The following is a 25,987-nucleotide window of genomic DNA, read 5'->3' on the forward strand; positions in this document are numbered from 1 at the left end:
CAACACCTAACATAACGTTGTGTGCTTACTGTTTAGTGCTACTTATCTGAATTTAAGAAAATGGAGTGGGGAGGGAACTGTTAACTAAGGGAGTCAGAACCTTAATCCATTATAGCTTTTGAGACCATTCTTGTATCTTGGGCCATCGATGACTATTATTTGGCCTTAGCTGAGGTCCCAAGTAGCGTGATTATAATGTATACTTTGAAATCATCAAGATACAACTTCAAAATCTATATTTAACATTTATTGGTGGGAAGCAATATCATTTCTCTGACCTTTTATTTCCTCATATGTAAAACAGCAGTATCTGCCCAAACCAGTTAGTTATTGCCTGCCTGAGTTCCTTGTCTGTACTAATTAGTGGATATTAGTTTTATTTGTCTCTTCTTTCATCTGATTTCTGAAGTAATGGTTTGTCTAGAATGAGACGGGACAGGTAAAAAGACAAGAAAGTTAGATTTCTCTCTTTTGTACAGTACTGTCGTAAACTCAGTCAGTGCTGACTTTCAGGATCTCCTAGTGTTTTTATGGATACAATTACATTTATTTTTTTAATGATAAGGGTGTGTCTTGAATATGTAAAGTTAATTGCCCATGAATATAGTAATATAATAAGATCTAATGTACCTTACTTAATCTGCCTAACGTGCTATTATTCTTTTCCCCTTAACTTTTTTGATGTCCTACTCTTACTTATTCTTAGGAAAAAATAACAAAACTATGGGCATTTATTCATCGTATAAAATAGTTGTCCCAATGATGCCATGACATGAACTGTTAGTGTCATTCCACAAAGAAAACTGGAAACACAGCTGCTGTTTTGGTGTAGCTTGTGGTTTACTTTTGTTTGTATTTGAACTTTTTTATTCAGGCAGTCTTCATTTAAAGGACTCATTTGGCATTTCCCTTACATTCTTCACATTTTTGTATGTTTTAAAATACTTAAGTCGCTTCTATAATTATACACACAGATTGATCCATCTGGTCTTTACTAGCCAATGAACTTTTTGTTAAAAGTACAGGCATTCGGATAGTAATATTTTTTAATCTGATAGCTTTAGTGGTTCTCTTCAAGTTTGAAGAAAAATATGTTCAGCAATTCTGAAACAATAGTTTTTTCATTGTCTTTCAGTAAGTATCTATGTTCCTGGAGGTAGGAAAGGAATGCTCACCGTTTCTGCTGTTTCTTCCTTGGTATATCTCTGAAGCATGCATATAAACACTTATTTGCAACTGAGAATTGGTACAGCTAAAGTGTCTTTTCAAAAGAGCCTTTATTGATCTCTGGTTTCACTGGTGTGAGAAGAGAGACAGTGATGGGGAAACCTGATGTGCAGAGAAACCGTGGGGCCCTTTAGCTGTGGGCCAGAGAGACAATAGGGGGCCTAACCCAGGGTGATGAGGTTGGTAGTGAAGGAGTCCAGAAGGATGTTGGAGATAGAGTGAGCGACATCTGTTGATCGACTCGGTGTTGGTGGTGTTCCACAGAGGAGTCAGTGGTAGCAGGTTTCTGATTAGAGCAGCCTGTCGCTTCTTTCCCACTGCACTTGCTTAACTCCCGCTTGTCTTTATTTCCCAAGGACATGTCACCTTCCACTCAGCTAAGTGGCCACACTGCACACTTCTTTTGATTCGGATTGTTTTGTTTCTGTTTTCTGGATCTGGAGCCACAGTGGTGGTGCTCAGGGCTTACTCCTGGCTCTGAGCTCAGGGTCATTCCTGGCGGTGCTCGGGGGACCACATGACATGCTGGGGATTGAACCCAGGTCGGGCTGTGTGCCAGGCAAGTGCTTTACCTGCTGCACTTTCACTCTGGCCCCACACTACATACGTTTATAGCACCTGGCATTTCTCCATAGAATTTCCCACACCCCCTCTCTGTTTTGTACCTGGGACTTAATTATCCTACACCCAGTATACACCTTCTTTGCACTCTCAACTTTGCCTTGTAAGGGCATGGGCCATGTCTGTTTCATCCATCATCATCTTCCCAGCATCTCACATGGCTCCAGGGACAGTCGTAGCACAGTGTTGGTGAATAGACTGTCATTTGTAGCTGTTGTCCACAGGGTCTGGCCGGGTCTTTGAATACAGTCAGTAAACCTGGACCTTTGGGTTTTATTTTTCTAGTATTCCAAGTTTTTGTTTCTTTTTTATCTCCTTGGTGTCATGCACTTTATCTTTTCTTATATCTTTACCATTGAGCTTACAGAACAAAAGAAAATATAAAATAAAATATAAGCATAAACAACAGGAGACAAATTTGTGGGTATTGATACTGTCTTCAAAAATAATCCCTCAAATGGGGCTGGAGCCATAGCACAGCAGGTAGGGCATTTGCCTTGCACGTGGCCGACCTGGGTTCGATTCCCAGCATCCCATATTATCCCCCACGCACCGCCAGGAGTCATTCTTGAGTGCATGAGCCAAGAGTAATCCCTGTGCATCGCCAGGTGTGACCCAGAAAGCAAAAAAATAAAAAATAAAAATAAAAAATCGCTCAAACTAATGGCAGCTAAAACCTGAGGGCCAGGTTCAGAGATAGAACATTTGCCGTATATGTGTGAGACCCTGAGTTCAATCTCCAGCATCCCCCCCCCCCATTAAAAAATAAAATTTGGCCCTGTGGACTGGAAATAGATCTCAGTGAGCCGAAGTATATCCTTTGCCTGCAGGAGGCCCAGGTTCAGTCTCCAGCACCTCATGCTCTCCGAGCACTGAGCCGTGGTACCTGGAGAGCTGCCAGGAGTAGCCCAAAACACAAACCAAAAATGAGAGCTTCAGATCACAATAACACATTTGTGTGTGTGTGTGTGTGTGTGTTTTACAAACGTTTAACATAGTTGATGTTAGAGAGTCTACTAAGAATCGATGTATCTCATTTGTGTATAGACAAATTTATTTCAACCAGAGGAATTCAGTCTCTTATTAAAGTATATGAATCATTATAAATTTGTCATACTTGAAATAAAATGCTTTGATGATACTTAAAGTTTTTATTTGCTTAAATTATTCTTTAATGCATAATACCAAGATGTCACTTAGAAAGCAGTCAGCACAGTGGAGTTCATGCCCAATTCGGCCAGCTTAATCAATAGCAGAATAAATAGCAATACTCCTACATTTTTTTTAAAAAAAGAAAGTCAGTACAAAAAAAAGAGGAGTTGGCTCAAAGGACTGGCTCAAAGGTTGGCTCATCGGCTTTGTGTGAGTAGGAGGCCTGGGTTTAGTCTCTGGCACCATGTGGTCCCCTGAGCACTGCTGGGGGGAATCCCTGAGTTGCACCCAAGCATGGTTGGATGCGATGGTCCCAAACCTTCCCCTCCAAAGAAATTGCAAAGATTAAGAAAGAAAAGGACTAAGCTGTGACAGTTCTCATGATCACAGATTAGACATATGGGGAAACCAGGGAAAGTCTAGGGGCAAAGGAAGTAGTTTGAAGGGTTGGAGCACGTGCTTTGCGTGTGAGAGCTACGCATTCAATCCCTGCTTCCGTATGGTCCTCTGAGCACTGCCAGGAGTGTCCCCTAAGCATTGAGCCAGGAATAGTCCTGAACACCACCACATGTAGTTCCCCTGCACCCCATCCTAAAAAAAAAAAAAGAGGATTTCACATCTCTAGCCTTTTATTTTATTTTTGTTATTCATTCATTTATATTTTTGATTTTTGGGTCACACCCGGTGATACTCAGGGCTTACTTCTGGCTCTACACTCAGGAATTACTCCTGGTGATGCTCAGGGAACCATATGGAATGCCAGGATTGAACCTAGTTTGGCCTCATGCAAGGGAAACGCCCTACCCGCTTGGATTATCTTTCTGGCCCTCACTTTCCTAGTCTTAACTCATGTTTATTTACTTTCCCCTCATTTCTATTTAGGCAGCATGATTCACAGTACAATTAATAGCAGCATTTCGGGCATACAGTGCCCCCCACCACACCTCCCACCAGGGTGTCAGCAGGCCTCCGCCGTGTCACAGGGCCCCCTCCCACCCACCCACCACAAATACTTCTGTAGGTGGCTCTCAGATTGGTTCCCACTGGCTAATGGGAACTCCCTAAATGTTTCTTTATATTCCACACGTGAGACATTCTGTCTTAGCCACCTCTGCCTGAGTGCTCCGATGGACATCACTCAGCTTGATGCCTTCGCATTCCATTCATGTTACGGCAGATTGTAGGAGTTCATCCTTTTTTATTGCTGAGTGGTATTCCCTGTGTGAATGTGTGTTTGTGTACACATATGTTTAGATATCACAGTCTGTTTGATAATCTTAAGTCCTGACTATAATATTATTAAAAATCAGGGTATTGATGTACACAGCAGCTGTACACCACCATCGCCAAAGTGCTCAGAATTCTGTCCCACAGCCCCTCTGCCACCTGTTGTCCACTTCTTCCTTCACCTCCCCTTCCCCTTCCATTGGTAATAGGAATTTTCACTTCTTCATCTTTAAAGTGAGAACGGGATCCATAATCTAAAGCAGAAACTAACAAATTTATTTGGCCTATTGTCCCCTTTCCAGAAAAAAGTCGTCAGTGGGTCCCCCTGGAGATCTCCCTTTTTAAACAGTCAGAAGCACCCCACAGTTGCACCCGATCCAGCTCCTGCCTGCCTGGTTCACACCAGTGTCCTCCCCACGGGGGATATTGCCCACTTAGGCAGCACTATCCAAAAGAGCCTTCCCACGGCACTTTTGGTTATTGCTTGAAGTAAAAGGGAGTGATTAAATGACGTTATAAGAATTTTGGTTTCATTTACAATTTGCTATTATTTCTTTGCATACCCTAACTCAATCTTGATAAGACCTGGCTTTTTAAAAAGTCAGTGGGGTATGGGGGAAGGCGAGCAATTAAAAAAAAAGAAAAGAAAAGGAAAAAAGTCATTCAGATAAAATATTTTGCTTTAAATTACTTTTTTCCCCGATGGCTGCTTTGGTATTGATCATTTTAATCTAATTTAGACAACCAGTATCCATCAAAACATTTAAATTATTACTATGAAACCTAATCAACACAAATGCAAGAATGAATTTCTTTTAAATCTTTTAAATATAGGCTTTATATTGCTGTTTATTTTTTAATAGATGTTTTCCTTCTTTGGTCTAGATTTCTGCTTTGGGACCGCCACGGACCTAATTCCTTAAAGTAATCTTATATGTAAAACTCATATAAGATCAGAAAAATGCCGCCAAGACCATCATCAGGTGAACTGTGGGGCATCCACTTGATGCCCCCAAGAATCCTTGTAGAATGTTTACTACCTAATGGAATGATAGTGACTTTAGAATGCCTCCGTGAGGCTACGTTAATAACTATAAAGCACGAACTATTTAAAGAAGCAAGAAAATACCCTCTCCATCAACTTCTTCAAGATGAATCTTCTTACATTTTCGTAAGTGTTACCCAAGAAGCAGAAAGGGAAGAATTTTTTGATGAAACCAGACGACTTTGTGACCTTCGGCTTTTTCAACCATTTTTAAAAGTAATTGAACCAGTAGGCAACCGTGAAGAAAAGATCCTCAATCGAGAAATTGGTATGATAAAATTTTGAGCTAAATGATATTAATATCTTACAAATAATGATGAAAGTTACCTATTTCCTTATTTCTAAAGTATTTGTTTGGACCAAGTTTTACCTACGTAAAAAACCATAATGAATCTAAAATACTTTTTTGTTAAAAGACTAAGGAACTTTCAAAAACACCTTGGCATTCTGTAAGTATGTTTGTATAAAAGATTAGATTACACAAATATTTGTTCCGACGCAGTTTAATCTTACAGAGATAAGTTGTTATGAATAATGTTTGTTTCCTCTGCAGAGAGAGAGAGAGAGAGAAAGGGGGAGAGAGAGAGAGAGAAAGGGGGAGAAAGAGAGGAGGGGAAAGGGAGAGAGAGAGGAGAGGGAGGAAAAGGAGAGAAAGGAGAGAGAGAGAGAGAGAGAGAGTTTACTCCTGACCGAGCTCAAGGGAATATATGTGGTGCCAGGGACTGAAACAGGATAGAGACACTTGTGTAGGGGAAGCACTTGAACCTCTGTACTGTCACTCCAGCTTTTAAATACTGCTTTTATGTATGAAAGATAGAGGCTGGAGAGAGTTCAGGGGTTAAGGCACCTGCCTTGCATGTGGCAAACCCCAGTTCAGTCTTAGTTCCCCAAGCATCACCGGGTGTAGACCAGAGGCCCTCGTGCAGCACTGGCTCTGACCCTGGAGTAGGCCGGCACCACTGAGTGTCCAGGGTAATCTCTGCAGCAGAGTCTGACAGTCCCTCTTTCTTTGACCTTGCATTGAACCACCGCTCTGTTGGCTGAAAATCTCCAGAAAGGGACGTGCCCATACCCTTGCCTCCTGAACACTACTTGGGAGACTTATTTGTATTTATGTTTTGTTTCTTATCAACTCTCACTCATCAAAAGCTTATTTATTCCAGAAAAACATCTTAAATTTATTGATTTTCCCCCCAAATATTTAAGAAACATTCACACTGTATTTTTAACAGGATGTTAATTATATTAATGTTCTTTTTTTATATATATATTTTTAAAGGTTTTGCTATCGGCATGCCAGTGTGTGAATTTGATATGGTGAAAGATCCAGAAGTACAGGACTTCCGAAGAAACATTCTTAATGTTTGTAAAGAAGCTGTGGATCTTAGGGATTTTAATTCACCTCATAGTAGGGCAATGTATGTCTATCCTCCAAATGTAGAATCTTCACCAGAACTGCCAAAGCACATATATAATAAATTAGATAAAGGTAAGAAAATCGTCAGTTGATTATAGTTGCTTACTATAGTCGAAACGTTTGTCTGTGTTGGTATTACTAAATACTCTTTATCTCAGCTACATAATGTGCTTGAGGTTGAATGTCAAGTATATGGTATGTGTGCAGTAATAGTAATGAAATGAATTGTGTGTGTGTGTGTGTGTGTGTGTGTGTGTGTGTGTGATGCTAATCCCTTGGTGAATTGTTTTTCTTAGAGTAAAAGTGATTAACTTTTTTTGGTTTTGTTTTTGAGCCAAACCCAGCTGTCCATAGGGCTTACTCCTGGCTCTGTGCTCAGGGATCACTCGTAGTGATGCTCTGGGGAACGTATGTAGTGCTGAGGATTGAGCCCAGATTGACCACATGAAAGGCAAACACCTTACCTGCTATACTTTCTCTCCAGCCCCGAAATTGAATAACTTTTTTGAGTTTGAAATTCAGTATTACCAAATTAGAGCTCATTATTTCTATTGTAAAATAGAAACATTCATGACATTTTAGAGAAACTAAATATTTTTAAATTATGTACACAAGGAAAAATTATATAAATTTTAGATTAGTAGATGTAGCACTGTAGCACTGTCTTCCCATTGTTCATCGATTTGCTCGAGCGGACCCAGTAACGTCTCCATTGTGAGACTTGTTGTTACTGTTTTTGGCATATTGAATACGCCGTGGGGAGCTTGCCAGGATCTGCCATGCGGGCGAGATATTCTCGGTAGCCTGTCGGGCTCTCCAAGAGGCATCGAACCCAGGTCGGCAGGGTCGGCTGTGTGCAAGGCAAAGGCCCTACCTGCTGTGCTATCGCTCCAGCCCAGATTATTAGATAAATTAGATAATTATAACTTTAGTAGGTTTTCCTTTTTTCTGGTTTTTGGGCTCCATCCAGTGGTGCTGGGGGCCACTCCAGGCTCAAGAGTCACAGCCAGCAGAGCGTGAGGTACTGAGGTGCTGGGAATTGACCCTCTGCTGCCTTCATGCAAGACCTGTGCTCTAGCCCTTGAGCTATCTGCATAATTTCAGTGTTACATACACTAATGGACCATGGTGAAAATAATAGATTGAATTTACACACGTTCTCTATCAATTTCTAAAATTTAATTAAATGACCTTGAAATATATGCAAAATTTATTGTTTTAGAAATTAAAATATTATTGTATCAAATATCTACCTTTGAAGATAAAAAAGTATATAAAGTTTTCGTTTCAAGTTATAGGGCAGATTGATTCACATTATTCATTATGAAATTCTGTTAATTGAATGTTCTTTTCATTTTCTCCAGACTTTTTCTTCTAATATTTTTTATGAAAATTTTGTAACGGGATTCAGAGACACAGTACAGTGGGTAAGGCACTTGCCTTGCATGCAGCTGGCCTGGTTTTGGTGTCTGGCATCCCCTATGTTCCCCTGAGCACTGCCAGGAGTGATTCCTGAGTGCAGAGCCAGGAGTCACCCCTGCTCGTCTCTGGGTGTGCCTTCCCCTCTCCCTGCCCCCCGATAAAAAAGAAAAAAATTGTAATACACTGATGGAAAGAATTATACTGTAAACACCCAGAATGCCTTAACATATTTTTATTTTTTTATTTTCATTTTATTTTTTAAAGAATCCCCTGACTTAATTAATCTTAAAAGGAATTAATTAGAAAATTTAATTTCAGAGCCAGGAATTCAATTACAGGGGTAAAGGGCTTGCCTTGAATCCCACTGACCCTGGTTCAGATTTCCAGCATATGATCCCCTGAGCACCATCAAAAGCACAGACCCAGAAATAGCCTGGGAGCAGTGCTGGAGGCGGTCCAAAACCAAACAGGATTCTTTCATTAAAAAATTCTTGACAAAAAAGTTTTCGTAGAAAGTTTTTTAAAAGAGAAATAAACAAAAGATAGAAAATTCGCTTTCTTTGTCTGCTCCATCTTTTCTGTCAGTCTCTACTTTATGTTCTGTCGATACCATGATGAGTGTGTCTTACGGGTTGTGTCCATAGAGTATATCGGGCGATTTAGAATGGAAATTAACTTGGTCACAGGTGCTTGTGACCCACTCCCACTCCCACTTGTCCGCATTAAACATGGGATCTAGGCACGGCCTGGCATCCCTGCCAGATAAGGGTACACTGTTTCTACTGGATATTTACCCATATTTGATGAGGCTGATTATAAGTCACTTTTTATTATGGCGAAGGCTAATATTAGTGCATACTTTCAAGACTTTTCTCTTGATAAATGAAATATGTGTGTATAGCAATCGTATCTAATAATGTTTTCCTGTTATAGGACAAATAATAGTGGTAATTTGGGTAATAGTTTCTCCAAATAATGACAAACAGAAGTATACTCTGAAAATCAACCATGACTGTGTGCCAGAACAAGTAATTGCGGAGGCAATCAGGAAAAAAACTCGAAGTATGTTGCTATCATCTGAACAACTAAAACTGTGTGTTTTAGAATATCAGGGCAAGTATATTTTAAAAGTGTGTGGATGTGATGAATACTTCCTAGAAAAATATCCTCTGAGTCAGTATAAGGTGAGTAATAAGTTTCAAAAATATTAATTTAAATTTAAAAGTAATCACAATTAGAATGAGTACTTTTAATTTTAGAATATAGTTTAAAGTCTTAACTGTTAGAAAATAGCATTCACAATGTCATTTTTTTTCTACTATATTGTTTTGAAAGAATAGTGATGAATTCAAGAGAGAAAAATGCTGTTCTTTAGATTTTATTAATTAATGTTTGGAAACTGACTATATTATTAGGCAGTGTTTTTGTAATTGTAACAATAAACTTGATTATGCATGTAACTAGTGTAATAGTGTTCCGGGTATCTATATATAAAATAGTGCATCATTTACTTTTCTAGATAGTTTCCATTCTTTAGTAGAAATACTTTTATTAACTGATAGGAATTCTGATTCATTTGAGGTTTTACTTTTGGGGACCACACATGGTGGCGCGTGGGGTCTACCCCACCTCAGTGCTTGGTGGTCACTCCCAGCAGTGCTCAGGGCCAGTGACCCCATCTGAAACTTGGGCATGCGAAAACCATCCCTTTGAGCTAGCTATCACCTTGGTCTGCAATAGGAACTTTATTCTTTTTTTTTTTTTTAAGATTTCACAATAAGAATTTTACATAATTGAGAACATACACAGAAGACTTTGCATGCCCCTTACTTTTTAGAAGGGCAGTTTATTGTATTCATTTGAATATACAACAGAAACAATAAAGTAAGCCTACCCTTGTTTAAAAATCCTGGCAGGGCTGGAGTGATAGCACAGCAGGTAAGGCATTTGCCTGTTCCATGCAGCCGACCCGGGTTCAGTCCTCAGCATCACATATGGTCTCCAGAGCACCTCCAGGAGTAATTCCTGAGTGCAGAGCCAGAAGTACCCCCTGTATATCGCTGGATGTGATCCAAAAAGCAAAAAAAAAACCTCGCAGTTTTGCTGACTCTCAAATATAGGCTAATTCACAGTTTTTTTGGGCTGAAGCGATAGCACAGCAGTTGGGTGTTTGCCTTGCACGCGGCCGACCCGACCAACCTGGGTTCAATTCCTCCGCCCCTCTCAGAGAGCCCGGCAAGCTACCAAGAGTATCTTGCCCGCACGGCAAAGCCTGGCAAGCTCCCCGTGACGTATTCGATATGCCAGACACAGTAACAAGTCTCAAAATGGAGACTTTAATGGACCCACTCCAGCAAATCGATGAACGGGAGGACAGTGACAGTGACACAGTTTTTATTCCCTCCCAGATACTGATGTCATAGGAATTAAAATAGACACTTCAAAAAAAAATCCACGATCTGTTAAGATACCATATTGATAATTCCCTAAACTCTTTCTATTAATGAAATCACATAAGAAGCAATTTTTTCCAAGATAAATCAAGTGCTGCTTTATAATACCAAGCAAGACACAGTCCTGGCCTTGACATTGCTTCCATAGAGTGGGACTTAAGAGTAAGAAGATAAACTGTTATGTATACAGTATAATTCAAAATTTCTGTCCTTTTTTTCAGAATTCAGACCAATGTATTTCTCTGGTACTTTTTTCTGAAACAACTTCTAATAGTTTTATTCGCCCCTCCTGTTTTTTTAAATAAAAGAAGACAGTTTTTATTGAACAAAATTTCCTTATAAAGATGTGAGGGCATAGAGACAGGAATGTATGTTCACGAGAGAACATTGGTTTCTTCGGAGTAGAAAATAACAAGCAAAAAGACAAGCAAGATATATTTTCATGGGGAAGAACCAGCTTGAAGAGCAAGCCTGTATTGGGATGGGTTGGGGTTGCTGTTGTGGGTTTTGTTTGCTTTTGTGGTTGTAGTTGTTTTCTTGCTTGGGGGCCACAGCCAGCAGTGCTTAGCGCTTACTCCAAACTGTGCTCTCAGGCAGGTCTCCGGTACAGGACTGTACCGGGTGCAGGAGATTGAACCCATGTCAGCTGTACGTGAGGCAAGCGCCTTACCCACTGCATGAGCTTGACAACCTCTTGTTTTATTTTTTAACGAAATAAAATCTCTCTCAAGAAATAAAGAACAAAAATAGCAAGTTGCCAATCACTGTGGGGTTGAATGTCCATATAACTTAATAGTTTACTAAAGCTAATTATATCGTTTTTCCTTTAATAATACAGTTTTCACAATGATTACTTGCTGATTCTTGTTTTTAACTCATTTCCAGTTAAGTTTGAAACTGTAGTGTCAAAAATGGACCCTGTTTTTTCATTCAGTTAATATTGCAAGAGGCAATCCTGTATGATGACCTTACTTTCTCATGCCTCTATTTAAATGTTACACAGTAACTGCTAAGAAATGTGGTCTGTTAAGTTCGATATGTTTAATCACCTTTGCATATCAGTATGTCAATACTCCTACATGTTACTTTTAAAATGTAAACTCTTAAGAAATTGCTTCTCTCCTCCCCCACCAATCTCTTAACAGTATATAAGAAGCTGTATAATGCTCGGGAGGATGCCCAACTTGATGTTGATGGCTAAAGAAAGCCTTTACTCTCAACTGCCAATGGACTGCTTTACCATGCCGTCTTATTCCAGACGCATCTCCACAGCTACACCGTATATGAATGGAGAAACATCTACAAAATCCCTCTGGGTTATAAATAGTGCACTCAGAATAAAAATTCTTTGTGCGACATATGTGAATGTGAATATTCGAGACATTGACAAGGTATAGTCAGGTGTCATTGCTCATTATGTTATTTAAGCCTTTGTATGCTACCATCCAGTAATATGTTGTCTTGCCATATGCTTATAGATGACCAGGAAAATGAGCACCCTCAGCTATCACACAGCCTATGGTCCTTTTGTCCCGATTAGAATTTCATTCTAATGTTCTAACAGTTCTAATCCCCATAGGCCTGAACTCTTAAAAATAAAAGTTTTACAATTCCTGGCCCAACCTAAAGTAAGTTTTTTAATAACCTTTATTCATCTCACTTGAGGTGGGATTTACGTGTTTCATCACAGAAATATTAATTGGCTTTATGGCGTATTGCTCCAAATGCCAAGAGAATTATTTAGTGTATGTACCATTATATCTTCATGAAATATGAAAAACTTAATTTACATTATGACCTAAAGAGGATTTAAAGTACTGTATGGATTATTTTTCAGTAGTCTGATTTCCTTCCAAAGGCTGCTCCAAATTTTGGTGAAGTCTATCAGTATTTTATATAAATATGTATGCATATATGTCTATAAATGTGTATATATGTCTATATAGGGTAGGGAAGGGAAGAATAACCCAAAGAAGCCATATAGCTGGACAAAATACCTTGTCATTCATATCAAACACATCATATTATTTGATACTGATTTTACATAATACTTGTACATACATGTGCATACATACATATGTATACATGTTTGTGTTCTTTTCTTTAGATCTATGTTAGAACAGGTATCTACCATGGAGGAGAACCCTTATGTGATAATGTGAATACTCAAAGAGTACCTTGTTCCAATCCTAGGTAAGAAATTATGAATTGATATATCCAAAAGTCATATGAGTCTTATGTAATAAAATTAGTACATTTTACACGATTAGCTTTATGCCAGTCACACAAATTATAATGTACATATGTATTGTAAGTATATTCTGTCAAAGAAATATCAGTCACATTCCAAAATTATTGTTGGTGGAAATACAAACTAGTCCCGTCTCTGCAGAGATTTCTTTTTTTTGCAGGGGGGTGGTGGGGTTTGGTGCGCTTGCCTTGCAAATGGCCAACCCGTATTTGATCCCCAACATCCCATATGGTCCCTTAAGCACTGCCAAAAGTAATTCTTGAGTGCTGAGCCTAGAGTTACCCCTTGAGTATCACTGGATGTGGCCCCAAAACGAAAATAGAAAAAAATGAAATCTTGTCTTTTTCTACAACATGAATAAAGTAGACAGAGGTTATCATGTTAAGTGAAACAAGTCAAAAAGAGAAAGATAAATACCACAGAATCTCACTTGTAGATAGCATAGAAAGAAAGAAGAAAACAGAATCTAATGGAAATGAACCTTGATTGAGGTTTTGGAAAGATGGAGTAGGGTAGTGAGTAGACCAAGATTACCCAAAGGACAGTAGTGGAGAGATAACTGGCACTTCGGTTGTGAGTCTGTTATAGTGACAGAGATTCCCTAAAGCTTAAAAACATTTCACTCTTGGAATGGTGTGATTGCCAGGTGTGATTCCCAAAATCAAAAAGATGTAAAAAATAAAATAATAAATGCAGTATTTTAGTCTTACTTCCATTTCCATTTGGAGAGTTGGCAGGTCGCTCCAGAGCCAAACTATTCTCCCTCACATCATTCCCAACTATAGATGTTGATATTTATGATATTCAGATAAATTAATTATCTTACCCGGCCCAGACAAGGACAGACCTGAACACCTGAAGAACCTGCCGTCAGTACTCATCAATACACTGGATCGGCTCTTCACGCGCTCCCTGTTTGAATACAAGGTCCTGTCCCGATGGAAAACCAGCAGGACTGTACTGCTGTACAAGACGGGAGAAATCCACATTGGCAACTATTGCCTGTTCTGCCTACTGTCTGTCATCTACAAGTTATTCACTCGAGTCATCCTGAATAGGATTGGCAGAACACTAGATGAAGGACAACCATGCAAGCAAGCCAGGTTCCGCATAGGATTCAACACAATCGACCATATCCACATGATAACCAAGCTCATTGAGGTTTCTCAAGAGTTCAAGGTGCCGATCTGTCTAATGTCCATTTATTTAAAGAAGGCCTTTGATTCTGTTGAGATGGAAGCAGTCATCAAAGCCCTAGCCAATCAGGGCATTCATACTCAATACATCAGGATCCTCCGTGAGCTGTATTACGGATTCACTACCAGAATCTCACTATTCTCCAAAGAAGTGATCATCGATGTAAAGAGAGGAGTTTAGCAGGGTGATACCATTTCACAAAATACTTCAGTGCCACCCTCGAGAACATCATGCGACAACTGGAATGGGAAGGAATGGGAGTGAAGATAGATGGTCAGCAACTACACCACCTCCGCTTTGCTGATGACATTGTTCTAATAACACCAAACACTAGCCAAGCAGCACAGATGCTGGCCAACTTTGACTGTGAGTGTGGAAAGGTCAGTCTCCATCTGAATCTCACAAAGACAATGTTTATGAGAAACAGTCTTGTTCCTGACGTTCCATTCGCTCTCAACGGAACGACCATCTCTGAATGCAATAGTTATTGCATGTTAATGCTAGGTCGAGAAGTCAACATGACAAATGACATGGCACCTGAGATGCGCAGGAGGAAGAGAGCGGTTTGGATCAGTGGTGGTGGAGAATGGGCATTGGTGGAGGGATGGGTATTCGTTCATTGTATAACTGAAATCTAAGCCAAAAATTTGTAAATCTACAACTGTACCTCATGGTGTTTCACTAATAAAAACCAAAAAAAAAAAAAAAAAGCATCGAAGAAATAGCTAAGAGGACGAAGAACCTCTGGCTCCGGGCACATCTCTTCGATTCCACTGTTCTTCCTGCATTAACATATGCTTCAGAGACCTGGGCCCTATGAAAACAGGATGAGAACTATTCGAAAACAGGATGAGAACTATTTGAGTCTCCCAAAGAGGAATGGAAAGAGCTATGCTTGGAGTATCACGTTTCACTCAAATGAGAGAAAGAATCCGGAGTTCTGACTTCCATCCACGAAAAAAGCATGCTGAAAGTAGACTATACACCAAACATGATTGCCACTCAATGCCTCTTTTGCAAACCACAACACTCAAAAGAGAGAACAAAAGGGAATGTCCTGCCACAGAGGCAGGGTAGGATGGGGGGGAGGGGACTGGGAGTTGGGAGAGATACTGGGATTAGTGGTGGTGGAAAATGGACACTGGTGGAGGGATGGGTATTTGATCATTGATAATTGAAATCCAAGCACAAAAATGTGTAAGTCTATAACTGTATCTCATGGTGTTTCACTAATAAAAATTTTAAAAAAAAGAAGAATCAGGGACGCTGTCTCATTTGCCAAGGCATCGAAAATCAAATGGGCTGAACACGTAATGAAATTTGGAGACGACTACTGGACGAGAGCCGTTACCGACTGGATTCCATGGGACGTCAAAAGACCGCATGGCCGCCTTCCTACAAGATGGTCAGACTTCTTTGTCAAGACCCTGAACGGTTTGAGGCTCTTTGTGTTCCTAGAACGAGCAGATGCCATTGGGCTACGCTAGCACGCAACAGATACGAATGGAGAAGTTACTGGCGCCCGCTCAAGCAAATCGATGATTAACGGGAAGTCAAGTGATCAAGCGATCTTAGCACATATCTATTTCTTAGGGGGAAGGGAGTTACTTGAAACATTTTAAATTATTACTGCATAGATATAATGATGAAGTTAAAGGTGGGTTAATTCAGTACCTTCCATCCTTTCCCTGTATATAATCACTTGGGAATAAAAATCTCAGTATAACAGTAATAGAAATGGCAATAGGAACTCCTCCAAAAGTAGATTTTTCAGTGAATTTAAATTCACTTCTATGTGTGAAGTGAGCCTAAACTCAGTTCTAGGAGAGTAAAGAAAATATTCAGACCTTCTGATGAAGTAGCTGGGGATAGCCTAAGTGAAGGTTAGAGACTGGCGACTTCTATCAGGAGGAAACTGTTGCTGCTGTTGTTGTCATTATATATTCTGAGTAAACGCTTTTTGTTCTTCATGGATTTTTCTTTGTCTTTCCAATTGTTCTCAGGTGGAACGAATGGCTGAATTACGACATCTACATCCCTGATCTTCCGCGTGCTGCTCGACTCTGCCTTTCTATCTGTTCTGTGAAAGGCCGAAAGGGTGCTAAGGAGGTAGAGTCTTTCAGAAGGGACGATTAGGTTCACCTCTGAGGATCAGTTGTGCAACTGATTGACTTTTACCATTAATTGGATATTTCCTTAATTTTTTTTGAATATTAGTGCATTTTTTACAACTTGAAAGTGCTTCTAGAATTTATGAGTATGAGATGAATTCTTAATTCTACTATTTTTAAAGCATGCAGAGTGACTTCACATATATCTGTTATGTGGCTATATACAAATATCAGTTTTGCTTACTTTAGTTTGTATTTCTCATTTATCACTTGATCACTTGATACCCCGTTACTCATCGATTCACTCGAGCGGGTGCCAGTAGCATCTCCATTCTTCATTTATAGTTAAAGAAAATACATGTCATTTAATATGAGGGATGAAAGAAAACACTTATACTCAAAAAAAGTGCATCTGGCATTACAGATAGCATTATGTAGCCTGTGAATTCCTTCATGAGGAAGAAAAATGTTTTAAAATGCATTTTAAAATGTGACCAACAAAGTAGTGAATATTTTTCTTCTTTTTTTTTTTTTAAGGAACACTGTCCTTTGGCCTGGGGAAATATAAACTTATTTGATTATACAGATACTTTAGTATCTGGAAAAATGGCTTTGAATCTTTGGCCAGTACCTCATGGATTAGAAGACTTGCTGAACCCTATTGGCGTTACTGGGTCAAATCCCAATAAAGTAAGCTACTTTTATTCCCATAAATTAGAGATTTGTTCTGACTGTCAAAAACAATACAAATAATTCTATTTTACTTGCTAGGAAACTCCATGCTTAGAGTTGGAGTTTGACTGGTTCAGCAGCGTTGTCAAATTTCCAGATATGTCAGTGATTGAAGAACATGCCAATTGGTCTGTATCCCGAGAAGCCGGATTTAGTTATTCTCATGCAGGACTGGTAAGGCCGCTCGCTGAGTTTTTTTAAGTACCGTTACCAGTCAGCATTTATTGTATGGAAATGGTTATGTGGGTTATCATGAAACAGAAGGCCCCAGAACAGTATTGCAAGTAATGAAACACTCTTGAAGCTGACATTTTCACTGCAGCTGTGCCTCTTCTTAGTTTATCCTATTCTTAATTTATCCTCGCCTGCTTTCATTTACCAAATATTTATTGAATATTTATTGAATATACCTTACGCGTATTGTATGATAGTCACTTAAGTCATAATTTATGATCTAAAGCAACCTCCATTAGGTTTACCTTCTAATGATGAAAATAAACGTTCAACTGGTAAAAAGCAGAAATTCAAGATTGTATATCATGGTAAGGGCTAGTATATACCAGCTTAATATAGTGTATTAATAAGACCTCCCTGAGATAGTAACCTTAAGATGAAACCAGCGTATAAATATGTTGTTTGTTGAGCTTGGAAACAGAGGAAATAGCTTTACCACAATCCAAATTTCCTAGAAAAGAACGTGCTGAGTTTAAATAGTGATCTCGTTATCTGATCGTACTCATAATTTCAGAACCACATGTAACTGAGTTCAAGGACCATTAACTCTTTCTTATTTCTCAAGAGCAAGGGTGTCATTGCTAAGAGAAGATGATTTTGTTCTATGGTGCCTCTTTCCCCAGTTTCCACATGTGCTTCTTTTTCTTTAGCCTGACTGGAGTATAGATCAGTATTTTCCAAAATCGGTGGTATCACCATGCAAAAGGTGCTGGAACTTGGGAAGAAGGGTGGTCGTAGTCTTGTGGTACAATGAAGGGTGCTTTCTATTTGTTCACATAAGTAAGTTAAATTTCCAGAGGGACACTTTTTTTCTCTGAAAAGGGGCAATAGGCCAAGTAAGTTTGGGAACCTCTTAAATAAGCCAATAAATGTGGGACTAAAGTCTGCTAACAGTAGGTTTCTCCCCTTTCCCACTGAGGCAACCTCAAAACTTGCATTTAGGAACTTTATTAGTTTATAAATGTTCTTATTAAGGAGTTTACCCATACGTTTTACAAACTGAATAATAATAATAACCATTTTTCTACCTATTTTCATAGGATATGTAGGCATCTTACCTATTAAGTACAAACGACTAACTTCTATCAGGTACTAAAAATACCACTAGTTATTTTTGTTTGTTTCAAAGGGCATTCTCTTTCTGAGAGACTTCACTTTTTTATTATTATTATTATTTTTAATTTAGCTTTTTGGGTCACATCTGGTGATGCTCAGGAGTTACTCCTGGCACTGCACTCAAGAATTACTCCTGGCGGTGCTCGGGGACCATATGGGATGCCGGGGATCGAACCCGGGTCAGCCGCTTGCAAGATGAACACCCTCCCTATTATCCTGTTGCTCTGGCCCATGAGAGACTTTAAAACCATAACCACTGTCTTTACGCTTAATTTTTGAAGATCATATTGCTAGCATTTTTCAAGTTCTTATGGGGTATAGTATACTGAAGGCCATACCCATATATATAATATATATATTTACAAATTATTTCACTTAGTTTTAAAAGTGATCTCCATGAGTTATAGGAATTTTATAATACCTGGTTTACCAGTAAGCAAACAGGTAAGGCGTTTAATGAATAAGCTGTGTGACAGTTTAACAAATATTGAGCCTCATACTTTCAGTTATTATAACTAAATAGGAAATTTTAGTATTGAAATTAGAATTTAAGTCCTAATGATGAGCATGCCCATGAAATGCCCACAGTACTTTCCAGTTAGTTATGCCTATAAACTGAACTGTCTTGTTCTTCAGTCCTTGAGCTCAGTTACAATCAAGTATATTAGAATCAGTTTTTGCTTTTGAAGTTTGTTTTTTTTTTAATATTTATTTTTTAATAGTGAGGCACCATGAGGTACAGTTGTAGACTTACACATTTTTGTGCTTGGGTTTCGATTATACAATGATCAAACACCCATCCCTCCACCAGTGCGCATTTCCCACCACCACGGATCCCAGCATCCCCTCCCCCCCCCCCCCCCCCAGCCCCTATCCCACCCTGCCTCTGTGGCAGGGCATTTCCCTCTCTCTCCTTTTGAGTGCCATGGTCAGCAAAAGAGGCATTGAGTGGCAATCATGCTTGGTCCACAGTCTACCCTCAGCATCCTCTCCCATCGTGGGCGGATCCTCCCAACACCCTTTATTTGGTGTTCCTTTCTCTTTCTGAGCTCCCCCTTCCCCTAACATGTGTGGTTGTCCTCCGGGTCATTGAGTAAAAATTCCTGGTACTAATCTCTGCCAGACTTGGGTGTTAGTTTCCTATTTTGTTACTTTATGTTCCCCAGATGAATGCAATCTTTCTATGTCTATCCCTTTCTTTCTGAGTCATTTCGCTTAACATGATACTTTCCATGTAGCACCACTTGTATGTAAACTTCATGACTTCGTCTTTTCTAACAGCTACATAGTACTCCATTGTGTAAATGTGCCAGAGTTTCTTCAACCAGTCATCTGTTCTCGGGCACTCAGGTTTTTTCCAGATTCTGGCTATTGTAAAGAGTGCTGCCAAAATAAAGGTGTTGGGCGGATCCTCCCAGGATGGGTGAAGCATGCTGAAAGTAGACTATAGAACAAACATGATTGCCACTCAATGTTTCTTTTGCAAACCACAACACCCAAAAGGAGAAAGAGAACAGAGGGGAATGCCCTGCCACAGAGACAGAGTGAGATTGGGGGGATGGAGGTGGGAGGGATACTGGGATCTGTGGTGGTGGGATCTGGGCACTGGTGGAGGGATGGGTGTTTGATCATTGTATAATTGAAACCCAAGCACAAAAATGTGTAAATCTGCAACTGTACCTCATGATGTCTCACTATTAAAAAATTTTTAATAAAAAAAATCTGAGGGGGATGGAAAGATAGTGCAGTGTTTAAGTGCATGGCTGACATGGGTTCAATTCCTAGTACCCCTTATATTTTTCATAAGCCTCCACCAGAAGTTATCCTTGAGCACAGAGCCATAAGTAAGCCCTGAGCACTGCCAGTTATATCTTCCAAAAAATAAAAAATTTAAAGCATGAGCAAAAAAAAAAGAGTGCTGCAATAAACAGACAATTGCAGATATCACTTCGGCTATACTTTTTTGCCTCTCTGGGATATATTCCCAGGAGTGGTATTGCTGGGTCAAATGGAAGCTCAATTTCTAGTTTTTTGAGAATCATCCATACAGTTTTCCAGAAGGGCTGAACCAGTCGGCATTCCCACCAACAGTGAAGGAGTGTCCCTTTCTCACCACATCCGCGCCAGCACCGGTTGCTTTTATTCTTGTGGATATGGGCCAGTCTCTGTGGCGTGAGGTGATACCTCATTGTGGTTTTGATCTGCATCTCCCTGATGATTAATGATGTGGAACATTTTCTCATGTGTCTTTTAGCCATTCGGATTTCTTCTTTGTCAAAGTTTCTATTTATTTCATCACCCCATTTTTTGATGGGGTTGAATGTTTTCTTTCTGTGGAGTTGAACCAGTATTTTGTATATCCTTGAAATTAACCCCTTATCAGATGTGTAGTTGGCGAATATCCTTTCCCATTAAGTTGACTGTCTTTGTATTTTGGTCACTGTTTCTTTTGAGGTGCAGAAGCTTCTTAGTTTAAGATAGTCCCATTTATCTATCTCTGTTTTCACTTGCTTGGCCAGCAGTGTGACATCTTTGAAGACACTATTAGCTTCTATGTCATGAAGGGTTTTGCCAACATTTTCCTCAATGTATCTTATAGATTCCGGTCTGATGTTGAGGTCTTTAATCCACTTAGATCTTACTTTTGTACATGGAGTTAGGCAGAGATCTGAGCCCATTTTTTTGCATATAGCCGTCCAGTTTTGCCAGCATAATTTGTTAAAGAGGCTTTCCCTGCTCCACTTCACTTTTCTTGCCCCCTTATCGAAGATTAGATGCTTATATACTTGGGGGGGGGGGAGGGGGACGTCAGTATATTCAACCCTGTTCCATTGGTCTACAGCTCTGCCTTTGTTCCAGTACCATGCTGTTTTAATAATTACTGCCTTGTAGTAGTGTTTGAAGTTATGGAGGTTGATTCCTCCCATTTTCTTTTTCCCAAGAATTGCTTTAGCTATTCGTGGGGGCTTATTGTTCCATATGAATTTCAGGAGTGTTTGCTCCAATTCTTTGAAGAATGTCATGGGTATCCTAATAGGGATTGCGTTGAATTTATACAGTGCTTTGGGAAGTATTGCCATTTTGACAATGTTAATTCTCCCGATCCATGAACAGGGGATATTTTTCCATTTCCTCGTATCCTCTTTTATTTCCTGAAGTAGAGTTTTGTAGTTTTCTTTGTACAGGTCCTTTACTTCCTTGGTTAACGTGATTCCTAGGTACTTGATTTTCTGGGGCACAATTGTGAATGGGATTGTTTTCTTCATGTCTTTTTCTTCTCTTTCACTATTTGCATATAGGAAAGCCATGGACTTTTGGGCATTGATTTTATAACCTGCCACTTTACTATACAAGCCTATTGTTTCTAGAAGTTTCTTGATAGAGGTTTTAGGGTTTTCTAAGTATAGTATCATATCATCTGCGAATAGTGAGAGCTTGATTTCTTCCTTTCCTACCTGGATGCCCCTAATATCCTTTTCTTGCCTAATCACTATTACAAGTACTTCCAATACTATATTGAACAGCAGTGGAGAGAGTGGGCATCCTTGTCTTGTCCCTGATCTTAGAGGGAAGGCTCTCAGTTTTTCGCCATTGAGGACGATGCTTGCTGTAGGCTTGTGATAGATGGCTTTAACTATATTGAGAAAAGTCCCCTCTATCCCCATTTTGGCTAGGGTTTTCATCATAAATGGGTGCTGGATCTTGTCAAATGCTTTCTCTGCATCTATTGATATGATAATATGATTTTTATCTTTTCTTTTGTTGATGTGGTGGATTATGTTGATTGATTTCCTAGTGTTAAACCAGCCTTGCATCCCCGGGATGAATCCTACTTGGTCATGGTGTATGATCTTTTTGATGAGTAGTTGAATTCTATTTGCTAGTATTTTGTTGAGAATCTTCGATTCCATGTTCATCAGGGATATCGGCCTGTAGTTTTCTTTTCTTGTGGTATCTTTGTTTCCTTTTGGTATTAGAGAGATATGGGCTTCATAGAAACTGTTTGGGAGAGTTTCCGTTTTTTCAATTTCCTGAAAGAGCTTGAGAAAGACTGGCAGCAGGTCCTCTTTAAATGTTTGGAAAAATTCTCTAGTGAATCCATCTGGGCCCGGGCTTTTGTTTTGGGAAGGCTTTTGATTGCAGTTTCTATTTCGTTGATGTTAATAGGTCTATTCAGATACTCCAGGTCTTCTTGATTCAGCTTTGGGAGATTATAGGAGTCCAGGAATTTGTCCATTTCTTCTAGGTTCTCTTGTTTCGTGGCATAGAGACTTTCAAAGTAGTCTCTGATGATGTTTTGGATTTCTTTGGTTTCTGTTGTGTTATCCCCCTTCTCATTTCTGATTCGGTTTATTAGGGTTCTCTCTCTCTGTTTCTTTGTGAGTGTTGCGAGTGGTTTATCTATCTTGTTTATTCTCTCAAAGAACCAGCTCTTGGTTTCATTGATCTTTCGGATTGTTTCTTTGGTTTCCATGTCGTTGATTTCTGCTCTAAGTTTTATGATCTCTTTCCTTCTGCCTGATTTAGGTTCTTTCTGTTGATCCTTTTCTAAGGACTTGAGCTGTGAGGTCAAGTTGTTTATGTGCACCATTTCTACAGACCTAAGATATGCTTGCAGAGCTATAAATTTTCCCCTTAATACAGCTTTCGCTGCATCCCATAGGTTCTGGTAGCTCGTATCTTCATTCTCATTTGTTTCCAGGTATCTTTTGATTTCGTCCTTGACTTCGTTCCTGACCCATTCATTGTTCAGCATCGAGTTGTTTAATTTCCAGGTGTTTGATTTGGTTCTCCATGTCTGTGTGTGATTCACTTCTATCCTCAGTGCATCATGGTCTGAAAAGATGGCTGATACTATTTCTATCTTCCCTATTTTGTTGAGGTATGTTTTGTGTCCTAGCACATTGTCTATTTTGGAAAATGTTCCGTGTGCACTGGAGAAGAATGTGTATTCTTTCTTTTTGGGGTGTAAAGCCCTGTATAAGTCTATAAACCCTCTCTCTTCTGTTTTTTCTTTCAAAGCCAATGATTCCTTGCTGGGTTTTGTTCTTGTTGATCTGTCCAGAGGTGATCGGGCAATGTTGAAGTCTCCAAGTACTATTGTGCTGCTTGCAATGTCCTCCTTAAAGTCTGTTAGCAGTTGTTTTAAATATTTGGCTGTTCCCTCATTAGGTGCATATACATTTAAGAGTGTGATTTCTTCCTGTTGTACGTATCCCTTGATTAATAGAAAATGGCCTTTACTGTCCCTTCTAGCCTTTTTCAGGGTGAAATTAATGTTGTCAGATACTAGTATGGCCACCCCAGCTTTTTTACAGGAGCTGTTTGCTTGCAGAATTGTTTTCCATCCTTTGACTTTGAGTCTGTGTTTGCTCTGAGTGTTGAGATGAGTTTCTTGTAGGCAGCAGAATGTTGGGTTCTGTCTCTGTATCCATTTTGCCACTCTGTGTCTCTTCAATGGTGAATTGAGACTGTTGACTTGAGAGAGAGTATGGTTATGGGGTTTTGTGTCATGTTTCTGTGCGGGTGTGTTGTGGTTGTAGGGTTTGTCTTGTCTTATAGTAGCCCCTTTAGTCCTTGTTTTAGGTTTGGTTTTGAGTCTATGAAGTTCCTGAGCTGCTGTTTATCTAGAAAATAGTGTAGCTTTCCATCTATTTGGAGTGAGAGTTTAGCCGGATAGAGTATTCTTGGTGAAGCATTCATTTCAGTGAGTTTTTTGACTATATCTCGCCACTGTCTTCGGGTTTGTAGGGTTTCCTCTGAGAGGTCTGCTGTGAATCTCAGGGGTGCTCCTTTGTATGTGATTTCCTTTTTTGCCCTTGCTGCTTGCAGTATTGTGTCTCTATCGGCAGAATCGATCATTCTAACTATAATATGTCTTGGGGTGTTTCTGTTGGGGTCTCTTTTAGCTGGCACCCTTTGGGCTTCTTGAATCTGGATGGCTGTATTATGGAGCTCTGGGAATTTTTCGGCAATAATTTGTTTCAGCATGGTTTTTTCATTGGGATTGTTTCCTTGAGCTTCTGGTAGTCCAATGATTCTAATGTTGTTTCTTCTGGAATCATCTCGTAGGACTCTGATTCGCTCTTGAGCTATTTTGAGGTCTCTTGCCATTGTTTGCTGTTGTCTGTTGGCTTGGTGCTGCTGATCTTCCAAGTCACTGATTCTTTCCTCAGCTGTGGTTGTTCTATTTTTGAGGGCAGTGAGTGAGGTTTTGACTTCATCTATGGAATCTGTGATGCGTGCCATTTCTGTGCGGAGCTTTCCAATTTCGGCTCTCATTTCTTGCTGTATTTTGTCAATTTTGCGATCGATTGTTTCTTTCATGTCCTCTTTCAGTTTAGCGGATATGTGTGTGACTGTTTCATCGAGTTGATTGAACATCTTGATGACTTTATATCTGAATTCCTTGTCAGAGAGGTCCCTACGGTGGCTAGCACCTACTGAGGCTTCTAGATGTATTTCCTCATGGTCTCCCTGTGGTGGGGATTTGCGTTGTTTCCTCATGTTGTTGTGTATGTGGAGGGGTAATATTTGTTGGTTTTGAGCCTTGGCCTGCCGAAAATTAGGCCACGCCCACTTGTTAAAGCCACGCCCACCTCTGAAGTGGCCACGCCTCCACGGATACCTGGTTTTTGTCCAGGAAGTAAAGACTGGGTGGGGGACAAGGAAGCAGCTCTGATGGGCGGCCGGACCAAAGGGACAGGCAGAGAGAAGCAGATCCCCTTTTCCTCCCAGCGTCGCGGGGGTGGGGCGCCTGCAGACACTTGCGCGGTGGGGTTCCAGTCCTGAAGTTTGTTTTTATAGCAGTTCTGACTACACAAAATTCTTTGTAAGGATCATATTTTATTACTTTTTGTTTCTTTGAAGGACCTTTCTTTCAAAGGCCAAAATAAATGTTTAGTATAATAATAGAAAATGTTGTAATATTAATATTGCGAGCGATAGCACAGAGTAGGGCGTTAGCCTTGCACGCGGCCAGCCTGGCCGAGCCAGGATTGATTCCTCCACCCCTCTCGGACAGCCCGGCAAGCTACTGAGAGTATCTCGCCTGCACAGCAGAGCCTGGCAAGCTCCCTGTGATGTTTTCGATATGCCAAACACAGTAACAACAAGTCTCACAATGGAGACGTTACTGGGCCTCCTCCAGCAAATTGATGAACAGTGGGAGGACAGTGCTACAGTGCTACATTTCCCTGGAGATGGTAGATGGCAGGATGGAGAGCAAAGGACAACAAAACAAATATGATTAATGTTGTACGACAGTATGAAATGAATTTCTTCAATTATCATGGGTTGTTGATAACTTAAAAATCTAAGATACATGTAGAATTTTAGTTTTCCTGTATCTTAAAACTGAAGTCTGCTGTGTTCAAGCACCCTACCTGCTGTACTAACTCTCTCGCCCATCCCCTTTCTATCTGTAGAGACAAAGAGATGAAAATTGATAGGAAAATTAATTTACAGTTGTTAAATGACACAGGTATGAATGCAAAGAGACAAATGATATAATGTAAAGAAGGCTTTCTTAGCCTGTACACTATTGACAACTTGAGCCAAAAACATTTGGCCCTTAAATTACACAATTTGATCTTTGTGGGTCCACTTATTTGTGGATTAAAAAAAAATACAGTTGCTCCTCTATATCTTAGGGTTACGCATTCACAGATTCAGCCACCACAGCTGTTGGTTGGTTGAAACTAGAAATGAGGGACCCATAAATCCAGGAGACCAATCTTAATATTACTCAAGCAACCATAGATTTTGGTATCTGCAGGACTT

General features: G+C 39.8%; 1 protein-coding gene across 2 annotated transcripts in view; it reads left to right on the forward strand.

Moving 5' to 3' along the window:
* PIK3CA (phosphatidylinositol-4,5-bisphosphate 3-kinase catalytic subunit alpha) overlaps positions 1-25,987 on the forward strand; it is a 96,877-nt gene that overhangs the window by 46,878 nt on the left and 24,012 nt on the right. For both annotated transcript variants that reach the window (XM_056110768.1, XM_056110767.1), the window contains exons 2-9: positions 5,113-5,540; positions 6,552-6,761; positions 9,045-9,295; positions 11,710-11,955; positions 12,672-12,757; positions 16,016-16,121; positions 16,661-16,813; positions 16,895-17,029. In XM_056110768.1, the coding sequence (XP_055966743.1) occupies positions 5,189-5,540; positions 6,552-6,761; positions 9,045-9,295; positions 11,710-11,955; positions 12,672-12,757; positions 16,016-16,121; positions 16,661-16,813; positions 16,895-17,029 (1,539 nt within the window). In that variant the 5' untranslated portion in view covers positions 5,113-5,188. The remainder of the gene's footprint in view (positions 1-5,112; positions 5,541-6,551; positions 6,762-9,044; positions 9,296-11,709; positions 11,956-12,671; positions 12,758-16,015; positions 16,122-16,660; positions 16,814-16,894; positions 17,030-25,987) is intronic.

Source organism: Sorex fumeus, unplaced genomic scaffold, assembly GCF_029834395.1.
Source record: "Sorex fumeus unplaced genomic scaffold, SorFum_2.1 ptg000010l, whole genome shotgun sequence".
NCBI classification, from domain to species: Eukaryota; Metazoa; Chordata; class Mammalia; order Eulipotyphla; family Soricidae; genus Sorex; species Sorex fumeus.